The sequence below is a fragment of the Vespa mandarinia genome, chromosome 22, assembly GCF_050613455.1.
Source record: "Vespa mandarinia isolate Hongniang chromosome 22, ASM5061345v1, whole genome shotgun sequence".
Taxonomy (NCBI): Eukaryota; Metazoa; Arthropoda; class Insecta; order Hymenoptera; family Vespidae; genus Vespa; species Vespa mandarinia.
The window spans coordinates 1955001-1977293 of record NC_140831.1 but is presented as its reverse complement, the minus strand read 5'-3'; the positions used below and the strand labels follow the sequence as shown (position 1 = coordinate 1977293).

Here is a 22293-nt window from a genome sequence, read left to right as displayed (position 1 = left end):
CCTTTTCTTTTCTTTTTTTTTTTTACTTCGCTTAGGTCTAACGGTAATCAAGAACGTCACCTCGTGTGTTGTGTATCCGTTCGATTCACAATCTCAATAATTCATAAGTCTGTTTGTTGTTATTATTTCCAAATTTCTGTTTCTCTCTCTTTCTCTCTCTCTCTCTCACTCTCTCACCCTTTCCCTTTCTCTCTCATTCTTACCCTCTCTCACACTCTCTCTCTTTCATCCTTTCTCTCTCTCCCTCTCTCTTTCTCTGGGTATCTGATATAAAACAAACTGTGCCTAGCTATTTTTATTTTTTTTCTTTTTCCTTTTTTAACCAAAAAAAAAAAAAAAAAAAAAAAAAAAAAAAAAAAATGTAATAATAATAATAATAAAAATAACACCGCTTTTTTTTCGGTAGTATTAGTAGAAATAGTAAGCAATAATTGCGGTAGTAGTAATAGTAGTAGTAGTAGTAGTAGTAGTAATAATAGTAATGGTAGTAGTAGTAGTAGTAGTAATAGTAGTAGTAGTAAGTAAAATAGCAGTAATAATAGTTATAGTAGTAGTAGCAATAGTAACAGTGAATAACATAATGCGTAATGGTCACTTAACTTCTTTCTCTCTCTCTCTTTCTCTCTTTCTCTCTCTCTCTATCTCTCTCTCTCTCTCTCTCTCTCTCTCTCTCTCTCTCTCTCTCTCTCTCTCTCTCTCTCTCTCTCTCTCTCGCTGTATATTTATTATTATAACTTTTTATATTAGGTAGACATCACTTCTTCATCCTTTCTTTTCTTTCACGTTTTTCTTTTCTCCCCTAATTCTTCCCCCCCCCCTCCTTCTATCCTTCCATCCCCTTTTATCTTTCCGTTAATACCTTCCTTTTTCATTTTTCCTTCCTTTAGATTAAGTTCGGTTTATTATTAATCAATCCTCACCTTTTTTACTCTCTCTTCTCCCACTCCTTTCATTTCCCACTGCCTCTTTATCATATTAAATCTTTAACCGTAATTCAATGAGGTAATAAGGTTGTGTTGTGTTTTCATATTCGTATCCTATTTCATCGGCGAGGTGGTTTCGTTAACCCTGATTGATCGATTAGTCGAGTGCCACCCACATCGCTATTTTTATACGTAGAATAAAATGAGTCGAGTGAGAGAGAAGAAGACGGGTTGGTGAAGAGAGGAGGAGGAGGAGGAGGAGGATGAGGAGAAGGAGAAAGACTAAGAGGCGTAAGAGGAGGAGGAGGAGGAGGAGGAGGAGGAGGAGAGGAAGGCTAGTCGTTGGCTAGAGCTGGTTGGCTAGCTAGCTGGTTGGTTGGTTGGTTGGTTGGTTGGTTGGTTGGTTGCTTCGTTGGACTCGCGATGCGCAGAAGAGACGGAACATAACGAATTAACAATGTCTATTATTACAATATTAAATATTATTATTATTATTATTATTATATTATTATTATTATTATTATTATTATTATTATTATGATCAGATTGTTATCGCTAATTTTTTCTCCAAAGCATTTTATATATCTTTTTATCTTTCTTTCTTTCTTTCTTTCTTTCTTAAGCTTGCATTTTCTTCAATCTCTGGTCATTTAAAAACTGCAACGTCCAAAAGGAAACCAAAAGATCACTGTTAACGCTGACGAGATTATATTTATTAATCTTGTCGTTGTTTCATCAATGCCTAAAGAGAAAATTTTGATGTACGTGAAATCATCAAAATTGATAGAATCAACGGATATTGGGAAAAAAAAAAAAAAAAAAGGCACGAATACATATACGAGCACGGAATTATTAGCAGCTTACAAGGAATTTTTTATCCTTTTTTTTTCTTTTGAAATTAAACGCACCATCTAATTCTCTCTCTCTCTCTCTCTATCTCTTTCTAATACTCTCCTGTCTGTCTGTCCTTTCTGATAGGACCACACCTCGAAGAAGAATCATCGAATGACCATTTTTATCATTGAACAAAACAACACGCAAATAGAGAGAGGATTATACAAATTTATTTATTTATATATCCTTCGTAAAACGTTGACATATCGAAGAAAAAAAAAAAAAAAAAAAAAAAGAAGAAAAAAGAAAAAAGACAAGAAAAAAGAATAATCATAGGTAATATTTTGATAATAAGGAGAGGGTAAAAAAAAGAAAAAAAAATCAGTACCGAAAACGACAGGGTTAAAAGTACTCTTATTGGTTCCTGCTGAATGATATTTTTGGTTTATGTTTTTTTCCGTGTATACACATTTTTTTATTTAAAAAAAAAAAAAAAAAAAAAGAAAAAAAAAAGAAAAAAAAACGTTTTTTTTTGTCTTTTTTTGGTTTATTTTTGTTTTTTTTGTATTTTTTTTTTGTTTTTTTTTGTTTTTTTTTTTAGTTCAGTTCAATTTAATATCATTTATTTTGGAAAGAAATATTCGTTATCTTCCGTAATTTCTTCTCTCTGTACATCGCTATAAGAGCCCGCACTATTCTCCTCCACTTTCTCTCTCTCTCTCTCTCACTCTCTCTCTCTCTCTCTCTCTCTCTCTCTCTCTCTCTCTCTCTCTCTCTCTCTCTCTCTCTCTCTCTCTCTCTCAATCTCTTCATCGCTCTATCTTCCTTCATCGTTACATCTTTTATTACCCGTCTTTTTCACTCTCTCTCTCACTCTCTCTCACACTCTCTCTTCTTCTCTCTCGCTCTCTCCTTATCTTAATCTCTTCCTTAGTCTTACTATCTCTTTCCTTATATGAATCATCATCATTATCATCTCGAAGGGTACGTATCTCCGCGAGAGGGGTTTTTTACGCAGCCTCTCGATGAGAGACGAGTCCCCACCACCCCGACGAAAAAAAAAAATGGATTTTTATACGAAGCGTTGCTGTTGGTCGCGGCGACATCGAACAAATTGTTTCTTGTTGTTGTTGTTGTTGTTGTTGTTGTTGTTTTTTCTTTGTTTTTTTTTCTTTTCTTTTTTTTTTTGTTCTTTTTTTTTCATCGAGGTTACTGATTCTGAGATGACGGTTGTTGTTGTGGCTGTTGTTGTTGCTGTTGCTGCTGTGGCGGTGATGGTTGCTGTTGCTGTTGCTGCTGCTGTTGTTGTTGTTGTTGACTTGACGGCGAGGTAGAGGACGTCGTTTGTTGCTGCTGGGATGACGATTGTGATTGCGGTTGAGATGCAACAACAGTTCCTTGTTGAGACGTTGCACTACCGTCTCTTCGGGAACGAGAACCACCTTCTTGGCTGCTACCACGACCAGCGCGTGAGCCTACACCTCCCGCTCCACCGGGTGCACCAGATTGCAACACCATTGAACGAATTCTCCTTTGGGCAGACTGTAAATAATAATCGAAATCAAAATGAATATTAAATAAGGAGTCCGATTGAATTGAACGGGATGAAACATTTGTTATATCGCTTAAACGAAAATGAAAAGAAACAATGTTACGATCTGGTCTTTTGGAAAATTGAATATTTTTTTCTTCCACAAAAAGAAAAAAAAAAAGAAAAAAAAAAGAAAAAATGATCTGACGATTCGATTTAACATCGAACAGCACGTAGATCTTAGCAAAGGATCTAATTCAATGTTATCAATAATTTTCGTGATATCACAATTATATAATTAATTTAATATATTTTTTTTCTTCTTTTTACCTTTTCTTAATTGATTTTTCAGAAAAAAAAAAAAAAAATGATACGTCGTTGAATCTCCAACGTAAGTTTGAACTCTATAATCTAAATACGATTCGATTTAATATAACATCTCGTTATATGCAAGGAAGATCATCTCTCATATCGTTCATATATATTGAAGAATGTAATATTGTAACTTAAAAAAAAAAAAAAGGAAAAAAAAAAATATATATATATCAACTAATATATAAAAATTACTTTCTCTATTACTGAAAAATTCCTAACTTCAAAATATATTCGACAAAGGGAGAACGAGAGAGAGAGAGAGAGAGAGAGAGAGAAAAAGAATATGTCTTTTCTATTTAACTTGTCTTATTTTTTTTTCTTTTTTTTTCTTTTCCTCAAATAAAAATCTTTTTTGCGATGAGAGCACAACGTTATATATTATCTTTCGTTATATAAGAAAAAGCGATGTGAGAGAAAGAGAGAGCGTGACTCTTTTTAGCTCGTGACGAAAAGTCCCAAATATGTTCTTCGAAACTACGCAATAAATTTACCTGAACGGAGAAGAAGGGCCCAATGATATGGACGGTGGTTTCCTCGTCGGCCGAGGGAGGCGTGGCTTGTTGTTCCGATAGCTTGATGACGCTTCCAGTTGCACGTTGAAGCTCCCTAACGTTTTGACCGCCTTTACCGATGATTCGGCCTACCTGAGCGCTTGGTACTAAAATTTCTATCGTCAGTCTAACATCCTCTGTACCAGCAACGAAGCCCTCCTCCCGCATCTTTTCAAAAATCAAGTACTGGGCCTAATGAAATAAATATTATGATTTTCTTTTTATCTCGTTTTTTTTTTATTTTTTATTTATTTTTTTTTTTTAAATCAAGAACGTTAGAAAAGAATTAAAAAAAGAATGAGATGTTAAAGGGTTAAACGGGACCGAATGACACAGTTTTTTTTATTATTTTAATTAAAAAGGCGTTAATCGGTACGGGACCCTTTTTTATAGTTTTTTGATCTACCTACTAAATCAAGTCCTATGCTTACGTAAAACGGCATAGGCCCAAACGAGTAGGATAATAATGTAATAATAAATAATATATATAACGACAAACACATATACATACATATATATATATATATACATACACGCGCACAACAATAATTATCAACGTCGTAAAAAACGCAAACGTGCCTTTTTTTTACAGTCTTCGGAATAGAGCGAAACTCGCGAGTTCTTTTTTGTTTTTTCTTTCTCATAAAAAAGACTATATATATATATATAATCCAAGAAATACGAGAGAGAAAAAATGTGGGGGGATTTGAACTCACGATCTTCGTATTGCGAGACCGACGCCGCTTGCGATGAGCCAATGAAGGCTCGTTCATAAATTTAGAAAAAACGACAAATAAAACAAAACAAAATAAAATAAAATAAAATAAAATAAATTAGTAAGTAAAACATTGAAGGTATAAATTGAAAACTATTAATTATTTAATTATTACAACAATTAATTGTTTAATTATTATTATTTTTACTTTTTTTCTTTTTTTAAGTTCTTATTTTTTTACCTTCCATTGTGATTCCGGTGATCCGACAATGGTGACTTTCCTTTCAGTTTGTTGCTCCGCCGGTTTGTCTTGTTCGAGCGGTGCAATTTTAACGCTGGCACCGGAAAACCTTATGATATTTCTTATATGAGAACCCTTAGTACCAATAATAGCACCGACACTACTATTAGGAATGTAGAGGAAGGTAGTTTCCTGTGTATCACCAGCGGGTACGCCCTGGGTCGGCAAGCTCCCTTGGTAGGGATATGGGGCGGGACCAGAGCCATAAAGGGCTGTTCCACGCGAGCTATATCCCATGCCAGCGGTTGACATCATAGCCATGGGATGCAAACCGGGGAACATCATGCTTTGAGGCTGCGCGAACAAAATTCGTTACATAAATACACATACACATATAGAGATACATATAATCAGAGACATTTTTATTTTAACAATCGTAATTGATTTTTTATCATTTGTATAAAAATATCGGGTAAATATATTTTTTATTATTTTTATGTATATTAATTTCTTTTTTCATCTTCTTTCTTTTTCCCCTCCTCCTTATCTCTCTTTTCTAATTTTCTTCTCTCTTTTTTTTTTTCTTCCCTCTTTCCTCTTTCTTTATCCTTAAATATATCAAATATTTACTTACCGCCATGGCCTGTAAGTCATTCTCGTAACTCTGACGTAATTTGCTCGATATCATTGATTCGGCTTTGCTCATATTCTCAATAGTACCCTTAACCGTGATAATGCGCTCGAGATTAAAACTGTTGATATCATTTATACTGCTAACTGTTATTTTAGTGTCGGTATCCTGCATGATCCTTTTGATCGTGTTACCACCTTTACCGATGATACGTCCGATAAGATTATTGTGTGCCAAAATCTTTAGAATAATCTCTCTGCAAAAAAGAATAAACAAATAATAACAACAACAACAACAACAACAACAACAACAATAATAATAATAATAATAAAGCATCTATAAGAGTTATTAACACATCAAATCGTGATTTACATTTTATAGATATAAAAAAAAAAAAGGGAAGAATGAAAGAAAAGAAAATTCTTTCTCTCGTTTTTCCTTTTTCTTTTTTAATTTTTCCATTTATTTTTATTTTTGTTAACTCACCCCTTGTTCGTGTTCATTGCCTCCTGTTGCATAACCTCTAAGATCTTCTTGCATGCGTTCGTACAATTTTCTGGATTACCATAAATCGTTATTGCCTTCTCGACAGAGCCTACATTGTCTTTACGGTGTACGTCGACCCTAGCACGCGTCATCTGAGTGATATGACGTATCGTTGAACCCTGTCGGCCGATTATTGCGCCGACCATGTCCGATTGTACTAAAATACGAAGAGGGAAGTCCGTTTGTCGGCCGGATCCCGGAAGACCGGAAAATGCAACGCCGCCGCGTTGGCTGCGGCCTCTTCGTCGGCTTTCAGCCGAAGACATTTCCACCTTTAACGAGTTACCCTCGTATTCATAGCCATTAAATTGATTCACAGCCCTGTAAAGGACAAAACGAAAACAAATATTACGATATTTTATTGTCCATCCCTTCTCCGCCATCATCCCCAAAATCCTTCCATTAGATGAGAGGAAAGGAAGAAAACAAAAACAAAAACAAAACAAAAAATGATTTTCTCGTATTTGTACGTACAAAGGTAAGGAGAGGGGGTGGGGAGGAATGGGGGGGGGGCAGACATTGTTTTATCAGAATAATTGCGGGGGTTTGAGAGGATAAAACTTTGAAAACGGGTTGTTGCTTCGACGCGTCCAAAGGATAAAATAAAGAGAGAGAGAGAGAAAAATTGGAACATGACGTAGGTATTCTATTTGTCATAGTTTTCGAATTATCAGAGAATTTTTTCTTTTTTTTTCCTTTTTTTTTTTTTTCCTTATCGCAAATCTATTCCTTCGACGGAACGGACAAATGTGAAATGAACTAATTACGAAGAAAATTTTCTAATTAAGAACGTTATCGAAACATTGTTGTTAGTTGCGTTGTAACGCGTAAAAAAAGAAAAAAAAAAAAAATAGAAACTTTAATAGAAAATTAATTTTTATATTTTTTCGATGCGTACAAGCACCCATTCATATTAAAAAATTCCTCTCTCTCTCTGTCTCCTCCCCTCTACCCACCCCAACGCCATCAATTTTTGTCATGTATACTGTAGAGATATATATATACGCAAAAATGACTATATCGTAAAGAATGCGAAAATTAATTAATTTCTACGAACGTTATTGTGCCTTAAATAATGTTTTTTTTTATTATATCTCGAATATTTTCTCTTCGATTAAATTAATTCTTACGAGAATGAAAATAAGAATGATATATAAAAAGAATTTTAATTTTAACATTTAAATAATGTAAAAGTTAAAAAGTAGACGGTTGGGGGTTACAAGAACTTATCACAGATGCAATTTTCATGCACATATATATATATATATATATATATATATATATATATATATATAGAATGATAATACAATTCTAATAAAATATACTTATATAAATTATATAAATTTATGAAATATAAATAAAGCATAAAATAAATAAAAACAAAAAAATAAAATAACCCCTAAATTTATATAAAACGGTATGTAATTTTATTTAAAGTTTAATGTCTTTTTTTTTTTTTTTAATTTGTCTTCGCTTTTTTTCTTATAATATAATTAATTCATCTACATATCAAGATTGTAAAATGATCGATCGTAAAAAAAAAAAAGAAATACAAATGGAAGATTAAATTTTTTCTTTTTTTTTTTTTTTTCTTTTTGTATCTCTTTAACATACAATTTACAAAACTCCGATTAAGCTTTTGAATTAAGAAAAATAAATAAATAAGTAAATAAATGAAATCACGAATCACGAGGAGATGATAAGTGTGGGGAGGGGGGAAAGGGTGAGGAAGAGGGTTTATAACGTCGTAACCATTCTAAAGAAATTTAATGTAACGCAAAATACAAATATAAAATTTCTAATGATATACTCACTGCTGTGCCTGTTCTAGCGTCTCATAGCTGACGAGGTAGGACAATGTATTGGGATCACGTGAGGACACCTTTTCTACGTTTTGGACCTGTCCGAAATTCAATAGAAGCAGTTCCAATTCGTCCAATTTAACGTTCGCTGGGATGTTGCTTACAATGACTTTAGCACCAGCACCGCTACTGTAATAAAAAAGAAAGAAAAACAAAAAAAAAAGATTAATCAAATAATCCATCATCTCAAATGTCTTTCGGATATATACATACGTATATATATACATATGTATATATATATAAATATATTTATATGATAATAAAAATATAATAACAATGACGTTATCAGGTATTTTTCCAAATAATATTACAACACGATAATGACAGTGATATATCTTGAATATGAGAAAATATATCTCGTATAGTATAAAATTATCGATAGTATAAAATTATTACGCATGCGCGTGTCGTACCGCAAAAATGCGAGCCACGATTTTCAAACATTAAAAGTACGTATATATACATATACATATACATATATACATATATATATATATATATATATATCAATGATATTTTCGATAAATCCATTTGTATAAATTCAAATCAAATAAAACCAAAAGGGGTCTTCCTCTCCCTCCCTCTCCCACCCTCACTCACTATCAATCTCTTTCTCTATCTTTTATCTCGTTAAGTTAATGTATTGCATGTATGTACATATATTCGAAAGAAAGACCGTTTAAAATTCACAAAAGAGGGCGAACGATTGCTAAGAGAAGTGGTCTCTAGTCAAAACGAAACGTTAAGAGGGAAAAAAGAAAGAAAGAAAGAAAAAAAGAGAATGAGAGAGAGAGAGAGAGAGAGAGAGAGAGAGAGAGAGAGAGAGGGAGAGGGAAAAGAAGATGAAGAAGAAGAAAAAAAAAAGAAAGAGAAAGAGGGAGCAAAAGGCGCGTCATTACGGCGCCTATGAAAGAGTAACAGAAGAGAGAAGACAGAAAAAGAGAGGGAGAGAAAGAGAGAAAGAGAGAGAAAACTACGCATCTGTCTCTCTCTCTCTCTCTTTCTGTGCACAGCGATATCACGCGTGTTGAGGGAATCACGTGCACGATGAGAGAGAAACGAAAGAAGACATCGTAGCGGTGGTCTCTCTTTGTGCGATATGAATGAACCAAACTGCAGAAGTAAGAAGGAAACAGAAAGAGAAAGAGAGAGAGAGAGAGAGAGTGAGAGAGAGAGAGAGAGAGAGAGAGTGTGGGTGTATATTCCTCTTTATATGATAGAGAGAGAGACAGAGACAGAGACAGAGAGAAAGTATTTGTGCGTGTTTTTCTGTGTATGAGAAAGAAAGAGAGAGAAAGAACGTCAAGCGGAAAGAACAAAAAGGAGGGTGAAACGGCCGAGAGACTCTCACTTTCGTAGCTATCGATTTTTCAACGCGCCGACCCACTCAGCGCGCCGCGAGGAGGGCTTTTGGCTAACCTTGAAGGAAACGCGCCGACGTTGTTGCCTCGGATCAATCCTGACTCTCCCCTCTCACCCTCTTTTACTCTCCTCATCTCTCTCTCCTTCTATCTCTTTCTATCATGCTCTCGCTTTCTCTTTTTCTTTCTTACTCCCTCACCACTCTCACTCTCCTCTATCTAAACTTTCTCTTTCTCCGTGATGCTCTCTCTCTCTCTCTCTCTCTCTCTCTCTCTCATTGTCTCTTTCTCTCTATTTTTTTTGCACTGTTACTTTTTTTTCTTTTCTCCCCCTATTCTATTCTTTTTTTTTCTCTCCTCCTCCTCCTTCTTTAAAACATATATCTTTCTTCTCTTCCAATAAATTTTTCAAAATATTTTTATGTTTAATGACCTCTAACCACCCTCTTCTCTCTCTCTCTCTCTCTCTCTCACTCTCTCTCTCTCTCTCTTTCTCCATTTTACATATAATTTTAATATTAATAATTTCATCGATCGCGACGCGTAATCGTTTATTTAGATAATATATTCCTCGTGATAATGATATATCGTATTAATATGGCTATATCGTAATTTATCCTTTAAAACATTAATATACGCTAAATTCTTTGTCTTATCTTTATATATCTATCGTATATCATGATTTAGAACGAATTTATTATTATTATTTATATATTTATTTATATGAATAAATAATATCCCTCGCTGTATTTATTTATTTATTTATTTATTTATTTATTTATTTATTTATTGATTTTTTTTTTTTCTTTAGAGCTATCTCACTTACGTAAGAATATCGTTTTTATTATTTTCCTTCGTCTCGAACGTTGGAACTCTCACGCGAAACTAGTGTGAATAGAGAAAATGCGACGCATAAAACAAGAGATAGAAAGAATGAAAGAGAGAGAGGGGGAGAGAGAGAGATAGAGATTGAGAAAGAGAAAGGAATGGTTGAAGGGAGGGAAAGAAGTTGGATAGTCCTACCACTCGATGATAGAAGAACCATTGAGGAGAGTATACCCAAAATCCGCAGAGTTCGCTAAACGTCGCCTCGAGGTGCATTCTTCCGAGGTAGACAGATAGAATAGATAGATATAGAGAAAGAGAGAGAGAGAGAGAGAAAGTAGGGAGGAGCAGGAGAAAGAGAGAGAGAGAGAGAGAGAAAGAGGGTGAGGAAGATGAGAGAACACAGACTAGACGACTAACGATGATGCACTTTCGTGGGGATGGCAAAGCCGAAAACTCTCATCGAGTAGAGACACCATCACTCCCTCCCAGCACTATCACTAGCACTACCACCACCACCATCACCAACAGCAGCAGCAGCAGTAACAATAATACCAGTAAACAGTGACAACTCTAGTACTATCAGCATTACGATGATGACGATGAAAATGATGATGATGATGACGATGATGATGATGACGATGATGATGATGACGAGGACAACGTTACATAACCATATTTATGTACAAAATTAACGTGGCAAGTAACAACAGAAGAGAACAGAACAGAACAAAACAAAACCATACAGAACAGAACAGAACAGAACAGTACAGTACAGAACTGAGCAGAACAGAATACAACAATTCGTGTCTACCGCACCGTAGAAAAAGAGCGGCAGAGGTCTGGTTTGCTCGTCGAAGCGAACTTTGCCGCGCGGACACGTGCTACACGAGGCCTGCGAATGTGAGAGGAAGAAAGAAAGAGAGAGAGAGAGAGAGAGAGAGAGAGAGAGAGAGAGAGAGAGAGAGAGAGAGAGAGAACGAGTGAGTACGAATAAGGGTAGAGACTCCGAAGAGGAGGAGTAGAGATGGAAGAGGAGAGGAAGCCTTTGTTTCGCGTGCTTTTGGGAATTTTCGGCGGCATTTGCTTGGTGGGAGCCTAGACTATATATATATATATATATATATATATATATATATATATATATATATATATATATATATATATATATGAGAGAAAGAGAAAGAGAGAGAAAGAGAGAGATGGAAGAAAAGGAGGAGACAGAAAAGGGAAGCTGAAACGACGAGCAGGGGTAACGCTGATATCGCCTTCTCTTTCTTTCTCTCTCTTCCCTCTCTCTTCTACTCCTTCAGCTCGACCGCCGCCGCCACCACTCTTCGTAGGAACACGCGCGCCCGCCAACTCAGAGGAAGAGGAGGATGAGGAGGAACAGGAGGAAGAGGAGAACTTCCATTCCACCTCCCACGATCAGTGTCGTAACCCGCAAGCTCGTCGAAACCCTTTCTATCCATAATACCTACACATCACCAACTACAACTACTACTACTACTACTATCGCTACTACCAGCACTACTACTACGACTACTACTATTACTGGGTAGCACTACCCATTATTTCTCTAACCCTTTTAACCCTTCTTTCCCTCCTACTACGCTTCCTCTACTACTACTACTACTATCTACTAACTACTACTACTAACTACTACTACTAACTACTAACTACTACTCTACTACTATCTTCTAAGTCTTATACCAGATCCGACCACCAGCCGGCTTCTTCTCGCTTGCACGCACGTGTAACTCGCCATTTCGTTCGTTCACCTTTAACGAAAGCCGCTATTTTTACCTAAAGCCGAGCGAAAGAGAGAAATAGGGGGAGAAAAAGAGAGACATTGAAGTTTATGTTTGTGTATATATATTTATATATGTATGCGTATGTATCTGTGTATGGGCAGTTGGGTGGGTGGATGCGTGTATGAAAGACAGAGAAAGAGAAGACCTTTCCAAGCTATGAATATACAGGGGTGGACTGACTAGAACGTAGGAGCCCTGACCGCAGCTCACCACCCTGGAAGAGCTTTTGATGTTAGCCTAAGACGCTATATTTCCCTCTATTCCCCTATCTCACTTTTTGGACACTTTCTCTTTCTCTTTCACTTTCTCACTCCTCTTCACCCTCTCTATCCCTCTCTCTCACTCACTCTCTCTCTCTCTCTCTCTCTCTTTCTCACTCTTGGAATTTCTCCGTACGGTTTAACTGCATCCTTTTTATCTTTCATTTTCTTTATCTCTCTCTCTCTCTCTCTCTCTCTCTCTCTCTCCCTGGTCTTTTTTTTTGGGGATGGTACTTCTAACGAAGCACCACCGTCGACGTTGTAACGCGTTCAACATGATGGAGGCCCGTCCAGGGATGGATGGGACAGAGGGTGTGGATGGGGGGTGAGGGTAGTGATACTTGTACCGTAAACGAAAAAAAAAAAAAAGAAAAGAAGAAAAATTCGAGAGTGTCGGTTGGTGCACCCTAACTGCTTAATTGCAAAGGGAATTGGGATTCGTTATGCAAGGACAACTATGAACTACTATGAAGAGACGACGACGACGACGACGACGACGACGACGATAATCAAAAAATAAAGAAAAAAAAAAAAAAGAAAAAAAAAAAGAAAGTTCATCGTAGAAAGTGAAACACAATAGGGGGGATGCCGGACTAAGATAATTAGTCCAGTTCTATCTATCCCTGGCCTTCTCTTCGAACAATTATTTCCTTCTTTTTATACTTTCTATCTTTAATCTCTCCCTCTATCTCTCTTTCTCTCTCTTTCTCTCTCTTTCTCTCACACACTTTCTTCCTCTTCTATTATTTTGCCCCGATTGGTGGCGCCAAGTTAACAACACACAGACGAGAAGAGACCTTAACGATATCTTCTCTCGCTTCCCGTTCTCGAAATAACGCGCTGACCCAGTTGATCGTTCGAGAAGTTGCCGCTATATTCGGCTAACGATTGATCGAACGTTAATTTTAAAATGTAAAAAAAGACCACCTATTGCGATAAGTTAGTATAAATATTTTTTTTTTTTTTTTATTATTATTAATTATTTATTACTATCAAAATTATTATTATTATTATTATTATTATTATTATTATTATTATTATAACTCGCTCTGTTTTTCTCTCCTTCGTTACTTTTCTTTTTTCTTTTTTTTTTCTTTTCTTTCTCTTTTTTTTTTTTTTTTTACAATCTGAAAACTGACTCGACGAAAAAAAGATTTCACCCTTGATTTATAATATCTAAGAACGGAGGATACATGTCAAAGTTTTCTCCCATAATTTTCCGTACAAGGAATTAATTTTCATATGTTTACCCAAAAGAAAATATCAAATTTAATCCGATACGACAAGGGAGAAAAACGAGGAGAGTGGAGCGGAGGGGAGTGGAAGGAAAACAGGGAGGAAGAGAGGGGGAGAGAGAGAGAGAGAGAGAGAGAAAAGAAAAATTAATCGTTTAATCTTCCTATTCCTTAATGTACACGTGACGAGAATTTTTATTTGTTAAAAAAAAGAAATGTGAGATTTAAAAAAAAAAAAAAAAAGAAAAAACACAAACACATACACTTATGTGTGTGTATGATTTATATACTTATATATATATATACATACGTATGTATATGTGGGAGAAGGGGTGTCAGGATTGAGCACGTACAGTCCTGACCGAAAGACAAGAGCTGCGATATTTTTCTCTCTCTATCTCTCTCATACACACTAACAAATACTCTCTCTCTCTCTCTCTCTCTCTCTCTCTCTCTCTCTCTCTCTCTCTCTCTCTCTCTCTCTCTCTCTCTCTTTCTCACTCGTTTGAATCGCGCCGTGTCGTGTCGTTCAACGCGACGGCGCCAAAATCGATTTTGAAAAGGGAAAGTGTCGCGCGTAAAGTGGTAGTACACACTACGCGACCGGGGTGAAGGTTTTTAAAGACAAAGCGAGACGCGCGCGCAAAAAAAAAAAAAAAAAAAAAAAAAGAAAAAAGAAAAAAAAAAAGGAAAAAAGAAAAAAAGAAAAATAGAAGGAAAGAAAACACACGTAGTGAGGTTTATTCGCCACAATGTTTTTTTCTTTTTCCCCCTTTTCTTTCTCTTTTTTTTTTTGTTTTTTTTCTTTTTTCCTCCACAAAGAATCCTATACGCTCGAACGAGAAAGAAAGAGAATAGCTAAAAAGAGAGTGAAAGAGAGAAAGAGAACGAAAGGGAGAGGGCGTAGAAAAGAAATCAAACGAAAAAACAGTGAAAATTCAATCCAAATGAACTCTCTTGCGATCTTTACATCCATACACACACACATACACATACGCACGGGATACACAAATACATACATACATACATACATACATACATACATACACACATACGTACACATTTACAGTACACCACGTGTACCCCCCCCCACCACCTCCTTTACTACCCCATTCCCGTTCGTTGCGATTCGGAATTCCGCGTGAATGGCGTCAAAACTATGCGACGTGGAGAGAGAAATTTTGTTTGCCTCGTTCTCGATCTAGTTTTTTCTTTTTTGTTTCTTTCTTCTCTTCTTTTTTTTCTCTTTTTTCTTTTTCTTTTCTCTCTTTCCTTTGCTTCCATTAACACACTTTTTACCGATTCAATGAAATACGCACTTTCTATGTTGGTTTCTTATTTTTTTTTTTTCCTTTCTTTCTTTCTTTCTTTCTTTTTTACTTAATTAAATTAAATAAAATCACTGAACACTTCTAACATTCTAATTTTATTCGATTAACATTTGAACGTTAACGACGTCATTGTTTATTCTCAACGATAGATTTATCTTCGTTATCGTTTTTCCATAGACGACACAATGATTTTTTTTTTAACGAGTTTATCAAAATGACGAGACCGACCGCCCCTCCCTCCCACCACCTTTCTTCTTATACTTTTCCTTTTTTTCCCACGTTTGATGTATATTTCTTTTCGTGAAAAAATTTTTTTATCCCTTCGACATAACGAAAAGTGTAATGAGCAACGTTTATAATACATTGGAACGCTTTTTACATTAGGAGCGCACGCACAACAGGCGCGAACGCATATACAAAGAAATATCGATTTGTTGGATTTGTACTATTAACCTCGATTTATCGCAATCGAGAAGTGGCAGGTGTGAACGAGAATAAAAAAGAAATAGAGAGAGAGAGAGAGAGAGAGAGATAGGTAGAGGAGTAGAGAGAGGGGGAGGACGGGCAGAGAGAGAGAGAGAGAGATAGCGATACGTACGAAAAATGATTTTTGATAGCTTTGACAACGTTCATGATAGGAATATGCACATGAATAATATTCCATCGTAATGGTAGGTAGTAGTAATAGTAGTAATAGTAGTAGTAGTAATAGTAGTAGGTATTAGTAGTAGTATACGATAGCGTGCAATGGCCGAGAGCAATGGACGCGTGCGCATGTGCCACATACGCATGCACATATGCACGCACGCATGCATGCAAGCACGAAAAATTCATGCCAGTCTATCGCGGCGTGTCGCTGAGATAAGGCGAATGGGGGGATATGATATCGTTAATATTGACATACATTGGCTTACGCGTTCTACGAGTATACGAAATATACGACAGAGTATGAATTATATTAAAACTCTTCGAGAATACTTTTCCCTTCTTTCTGCAATTTTTTTTTTCTTTTTTTTTTTTTTTTTTTTTTTTTGATTAATAGGACCACTGAAATATATTTCACCCTAGCCTCGCCCACCAAGCCTCCCCACCACCAGATTACTTCGTCATCTAATCTGCGTTTCAAACTATTGAATGAGCTTGAAAAAAAAATGTGATTGAAATAATAAAAAAAAGTAAGTAAATAAAAAAAGGAAGAAAAAAAGAATTGTTTCCTCTCTCTCTCTCTCTCTCTCTCCCTCTCTCGTTCTTCCTTAATAATGTATAAATCGAATATATGTAGTCTTGGATGAAAAAAAAAAAAAAAGAGAAATAAAGAAAGAAAGAAGAGAATTAATGTTTTGCAACCTTGAAGTAATGCATTTCTGTTATTACAATTTGTTGTTTGTTCAACTATAAGTAGAAATTATATTATAATTTTATTTATATAATAAATATATATATATATTTTATATGGATGAACAAAAATTGGATTATACATTATATACATTGAAAAGAACTAACGAAAATAAAGAAAGAAAAGAAAAAAAAAAAAAAGAAAAAAATAAATAAAAATAATTAAATAAGCAAAAACAGAAGATATTAATCATTAAAACGAAATGTTTTCTATTTTTTTTTCTTTTTTTTCTTTTTTTTTTTTTATCCATTTTTTTTTCGAATAACAAAAAAGATAAAAAATAATAATCCAGTTTTCCAGTAAAGACAGTTAAAACTCCGATTGGCAAAAGAACGATAAACGGAATGCAATGCGGTTTTGATGCGGTCAGCTTAAAATGATAATGTACAACATGCTCGCGTGCACGCGCATTTGCGTGTCCTCCCTTCCTCCCTTTCACTCTTTCTCCCACCCCCTCGCTCACTCCCTTATCTGAGTGAGAGAGAGAGAGAGAGAGAGAGAGAGAGAAAAACAAGCTGCTTCTCATTAGGCACTCGCGATGAATGAACGAGCTCAGCATGCCGATCGTTGGGGTCCTTGGAAGGAAGCGGGATGTTTTTATACATTTTTTTTTTTGTGTATGAATCAGCTCCCACTTGAAAACGAAATAGGGAATGCGCGAAAAATAGAAACCGAAAATACATACATATTCTTCTTTTAAAAACGAACGAATATATATATATATATATATATATATATATATATATATATCGTGCTGTTATTGTGTTATCAAATTTATCAGAGTAGAAAAAATTATTACAATCATTTTATTTCATTCTATTTTATTTTTATATATAATATAAAAATAATACTATGCACAGTATATATATATAGGGTGGATTTCTCGGAAATAGATCGTCGATATATATATATATATTCTCTTCTCTATTAGCTGTAAAATTGGGAGAAAAAAAAAGAAAAGGAAAGAAAGAAAGAAACACGAAACAAGATAAGAAAAGAAGAAGAAAAAAAGAAAAGAAGAAGAAAAAAAGAAAAGAAGAAGAAAAAAAGAAAAGAAAGAAAGAAAGAAAACACGAAAAGTCATATAAACATTGGTCCGGAAACGTTTCCCCCTTTTCGAAATTATAAACATTCCTTTTATATTTCCACCGAAATATTTCTTTGTAATTGTAATATTTCTTTTAAGACATACGTATACATATATATTCAATAACAATTCGTAGCTCGATTTAGAGAAGAATGTACGTGGCCGAGGAATAAATTCAAGGCAAAAAAAGAAAAAAAAAAAAAAAGAAAAAAGTAAGAAATAAAAAGAAAGAAAACAAAAAATAAAATAAAATAAAATAAAATAAAATAAAACAAATTAAAAGCTAAATGTTGAATTAAAAAATTTAATTAAAATTAATTGAACGTAAAAAGTGAAAACAAAAAATAGGAAAAAAAAAAAAACGAAAAGAAAAAAAAGGAAAATCAATACAATTTTGTTTTTTTTTTCAAATATATACATATATATATATATATATATATATATATATATATATATATATATATATATATGAACGATGTAATCTTACGTGATCAACGATTGCAATCTATCAAACGCTCTAAATGTTCTAATTTGTGAGCGTGCCTAATCGCCTAGCTGAAAGCTAATCTCAATGCAACAGAGCGAGGAGACCAACTAGCTAAGAGTCGTATAATCATTTTATATACATACATATATATATATATATATATATATATATATATATATATATATTTTCTTTCTCTCTTTCTCGCTGACTGCTCGCAAAATTGTTGACAAATTCATGTCGAGTAATTTTCCTCTCGAATGATTTTGGTATTATGCTACATGGCTAATCTTTTTCTTCTTCTGTTTCTCTACCTCCTCCTCCCCCCTCTTCCCAATCATCCAACAACGTCCACTCTCTTTTTCTCTTTTCTTCTTTTTATTATGTTCATTTATCAATAAGTGTATCGAGCGAAAGTCGATCAACTAACAACTTTGTACAAGAGATAATTTCAATTCCGATCTTGTTTCATATAACTATATAACAAACACGTATGTATGTATGTACGTATGTGTATATAAATACATAATCCGTGGTACTACATATATATATTTATATATATATATATAAATAATACGTTTACTTCCCAATTGACGTACACATGCGCTCATAAAACACACATACATTATAATTACGTGCGATAACGATATGAAGAAAAATGGAAGAAAAATGGAGGAAAAACAAAAAAAAAAAAAAAAGAAAAAAAATAAAAAGATAAAAAGAAAATACATCGAACGACTAAGAGAATCTAAATATAATAACTCTAAATTACATTTCTACGAAACCTCTCTCTATATATTGTACATATATATATCTATAATTTATTATCGTAAGATTTATTATCCTTCAAAATCGAAAAAAGATAGAGAGAGGAGACAGACAGAACGACCCAGATAAAGATAGAGCGAATGAGAGAGAGAGAGAGAGAGAGAGAGAGAGAGAAAGAGAGAGAAAAATTTTTTTTATTTTACATTTTCAAAGTATAGATTATCGGAATCAAAGACCTTGCACGATATATGTATATCGATCGACCACCAGAGAAAGAGATAAAGAAAGAGAGAGAGAGAGAGAGAGACTCTGAATACAACAGTGGAGGACGAGGCAGCCGATGGTGTCGAGATATTTTTAAGCAACCTTTACGCGGTCATTGCACCTGCTTAACCTGCGTAAACCTGTTTGCTTAAGCGACTTCGCGCACGAGCGAGCGAGTTCTTCATAAATCGCATCGGGTATATATGTACGTACACACAGGAGGAGGCCGTCGTTCTTTTTCTCACAATCGCAAATTACAAGTTACAAACGCTCGTTGCTCGCTTGCTCGCTTGCTTGCTCGCTTGCTTGCTCGCTTGCTTGCTTTCTAGTTGGCTGGTTAACTGGCTGGCTGGCTGGCTGGCTGGCTGGCTTGCTGGCTTGCTGACTAAGCTAGATAACTAAGATAACTAGATAACTAAGATAGCTAGATAACTAGATAGCCAGGATAACCCTAGATAGCTGTAGATTTAGCTAGTTAATTTAGCTAAGCGAAATCATGAAATTTCTTCCGAACGAATTTAAATGGATATCCTTGATTCTATTTAAATATAGTTTCATCTAATGGAAATAATATTTGCAAAACCATAACACACATATATCCCACACATGCACCCACCATCACCTCTTATCCTGTCCCCCACACTCTTAACCGCTTTTTCATTATCACGTTTTTTTCTTTCTCATTTCTTTTTTCTTCTTTTTTTTCCCTCAAGAGCAACCCTAGTATTTTTTTGTTTGTTTGTTTGTTTGTTTGCTTTTTCTCGTTAATTGTAATGTAAAAAAAGGAAAAGAAGACAGGAAATTATCGAGGTTTCATATATTAGCATCAGAAGTGTTTGAGGACGGGTAAGATAAAAAAAAAAAAAAAAAAAAAGAAAAAAAAAGTAGAAAGAAAAATACCTGTTAGATTATGTATGAGTTTTAAATGACTACGGAATACGTTTAAATAAGAATTAATTTATTACTTTATATTCTAGATTATCATTCATTTCAAATTATACAGATAGAATATACAAATAATATTATTGTATCGCTATAAATAATTCTATAATTGTTGTTATTATCTATTCAAGACAAAAAAAATAAGAGGAAAAAGAACACAAAAAAAAAAAACAAAAAGAAAGAAAAAAAAAATTTCTCTTTAAATATAAATTATACTTAGCATGGTATAATTATTATATTATGCACGAGTAACGATCAATGCATTTTCACATTGCGTAATTTTTTTTCTTTCTTTCTTTATAAATACCAAACAAACAAACAATATATATATATATATATATATATATATAAAATAAAAAACTAAATAACAAATTGGGTTAAAGAAGATTAAAACATACCGCGAGAATTCAATTATGAACATTAACACTAATACACACAAGCTAGCCACGAATAAGCATATATATATCTCCACACACACGCACGCAGGTACACACACACACATACACACACATATGTATACAGGTATCCTATTAAACAGTCAACTTGATAGTTAAACAAAACTTTCCATTTTCAACTGAGAGAGTTGTTGTTTTCCAAAGAGATAGGAGAAAAGCAATCGTATATATGTACAATATGTATATATTTGAAGTCCGATAATGGCGGGCGAGTTGTCGTCGTTGGTTACTGGATATGAGAGAGAGAGAGAGAGAGAGAGAGAGAGAGAGAGAGAGAGAGAGAGAGAGAGAGAGAGAGAGAGAGAGAGAGAGAGAGAGAGAGTGAGTGGAACACCAATAGGAGAGGGGAGGGGGGTCGGTCATGAGCATCATGAGTTCGTGACCATCAAAAGATAGATAGTACTTTACTTTCTTTTTTGTTGTTTTTCTTTTGTTTTTTTTTCTTTTTTTATTTACTTTGGTATGCACGTTCTTTTAAAATTATTATCATTATTATTATTATTATTATTATTATTTTATTAATTAATTAATTTGTTTTTTTTTTATTATTATTATTCTTATTATTATTTTATTAATTAATTTGTTTCTAGTTTTTTTTATTATTATTATTATTATTATATTATTATTATTATTATTATTATTATTATTCAAAGATAATTTTCTCGTGGATAATAATACGAAAATAATTTCTTTATAGAGAATTAAATATTTCGAATTGATTCTAACTATGGTTTCTCCATCCTAAAAAAGCTTTGTAACAGAGATTATTTCTTCAAGATGGAGTGTATATCTCGTAAGGCAGTGCACGTGGCGGTTTTAGAAGCGCGGGAAGGCGCGCGCGACAGCGATTTCCGGTCGATTCGTGGAAGAAGAAGAAGGAAAGGGGGAGAGTAAAAGAAAAAGAAAAAAAAGGAGAGAGAGACAGAAAGAGAGAGAGAGAGAAGTGAGAGAATGAGAAGGAAGAAGAAGAGAGAAAGAGAAAAGTGAGAGAATGAGAAGGAAGACGAAAGAAGAGAGAGAAGAAGGATAAGGACGGGAAGAAGGTGGCGCTGTAGTGGATGAATCAACGCTGAAAGAAACGACGAGAAGGAATAATCGGCAAAATTTGTTAAGATACTACGAGTCTTCAGTAAAAGAATGACGTAATCATTCACTCACTCACTCACTCACTCTTGATGTCTCTCTTTTTTCATTAAATATAAGACCAGCAATGGCGGAAGACCCAGGTCAATCACGAATTTTCCAATGAGTTTTACACATAGGCTTTGTAAATTATATAAAATATATTTATGTAAATATATCTTAATTTGCAGATCACTGTGACAAAACTATTGAAAAGTAATAATGTAATAAATAAAAAGTTATATCTATTACATCGGTATTTTTTATTTTAATTCATTGATAAGTATTTCGATAAAATAAAAATATTATCGATATTTATATATATATATATATATATGAATATTTTAATTAATATAAATAATTAAATGAAAATCTGTATTGCGTCGGATATATTAACGTATCGATATTTTATTATAAAGATACTTTATTATAATATATACTTTTTAATAATATTAGATAATACTTTTTATTGAAATTCTCTAAATCGTTTATTTAAAATATCGATCCAATAAATACACACGATTTATGATTATCTAAATAAACAAATTTCTTTTCGTTTCACAATTTTTAAATTATTATATTTCTTTTTTTACCTGTACCACCATCGATGAAAATAATTTTTTTAGTTATCGTTAATATTAACTATATAAACTATCTCAAAAATTTTCGAAATCTCTCCTTCTCTCTCTCTCTTTATTTATCTCTTCTCTCTGTATAATAAATGAGAAATCACTGCAAAA

General features: G+C 33.9%; 1 protein-coding gene across 6 annotated transcripts in view; it reads right to left on the bottom strand.

Annotated features, from left to right (window-relative positions):
- Positions 1-328: 328 nt before the first annotated feature.
- The window catches only part of Imp (IGF-II mRNA-binding protein), a 105553-nt gene continuing 83588 nt past the window's right edge, over positions 329-22293 (bottom strand). For 3 of the 6 annotated variants that reach the window (XM_035868580.2, XM_035868583.2, XM_035868586.2), the window contains 6 exons: positions 8162-8338; positions 6288-6668; positions 5805-6057; positions 5171-5524; positions 4155-4406; positions 329-3299 (listed from right to left, as the gene is read on the bottom strand). In XM_035868580.2, the coding sequence (XP_035724473.1) occupies positions 2967-3299; positions 4155-4406; positions 5171-5524; positions 5805-6057; positions 6288-6668; positions 8162-8338 (1750 nt within the window). In that variant the 3' untranslated portion in view covers positions 329-2966. The remainder of the gene's footprint in view (positions 3300-4154; positions 4407-5170; positions 5525-5804; positions 6058-6287; positions 6669-8161; positions 8339-22293) is intronic. The other 3 variants (XM_035868581.2, XM_035868584.2, XM_035868587.2) reach the window with 1 other exon arrangement.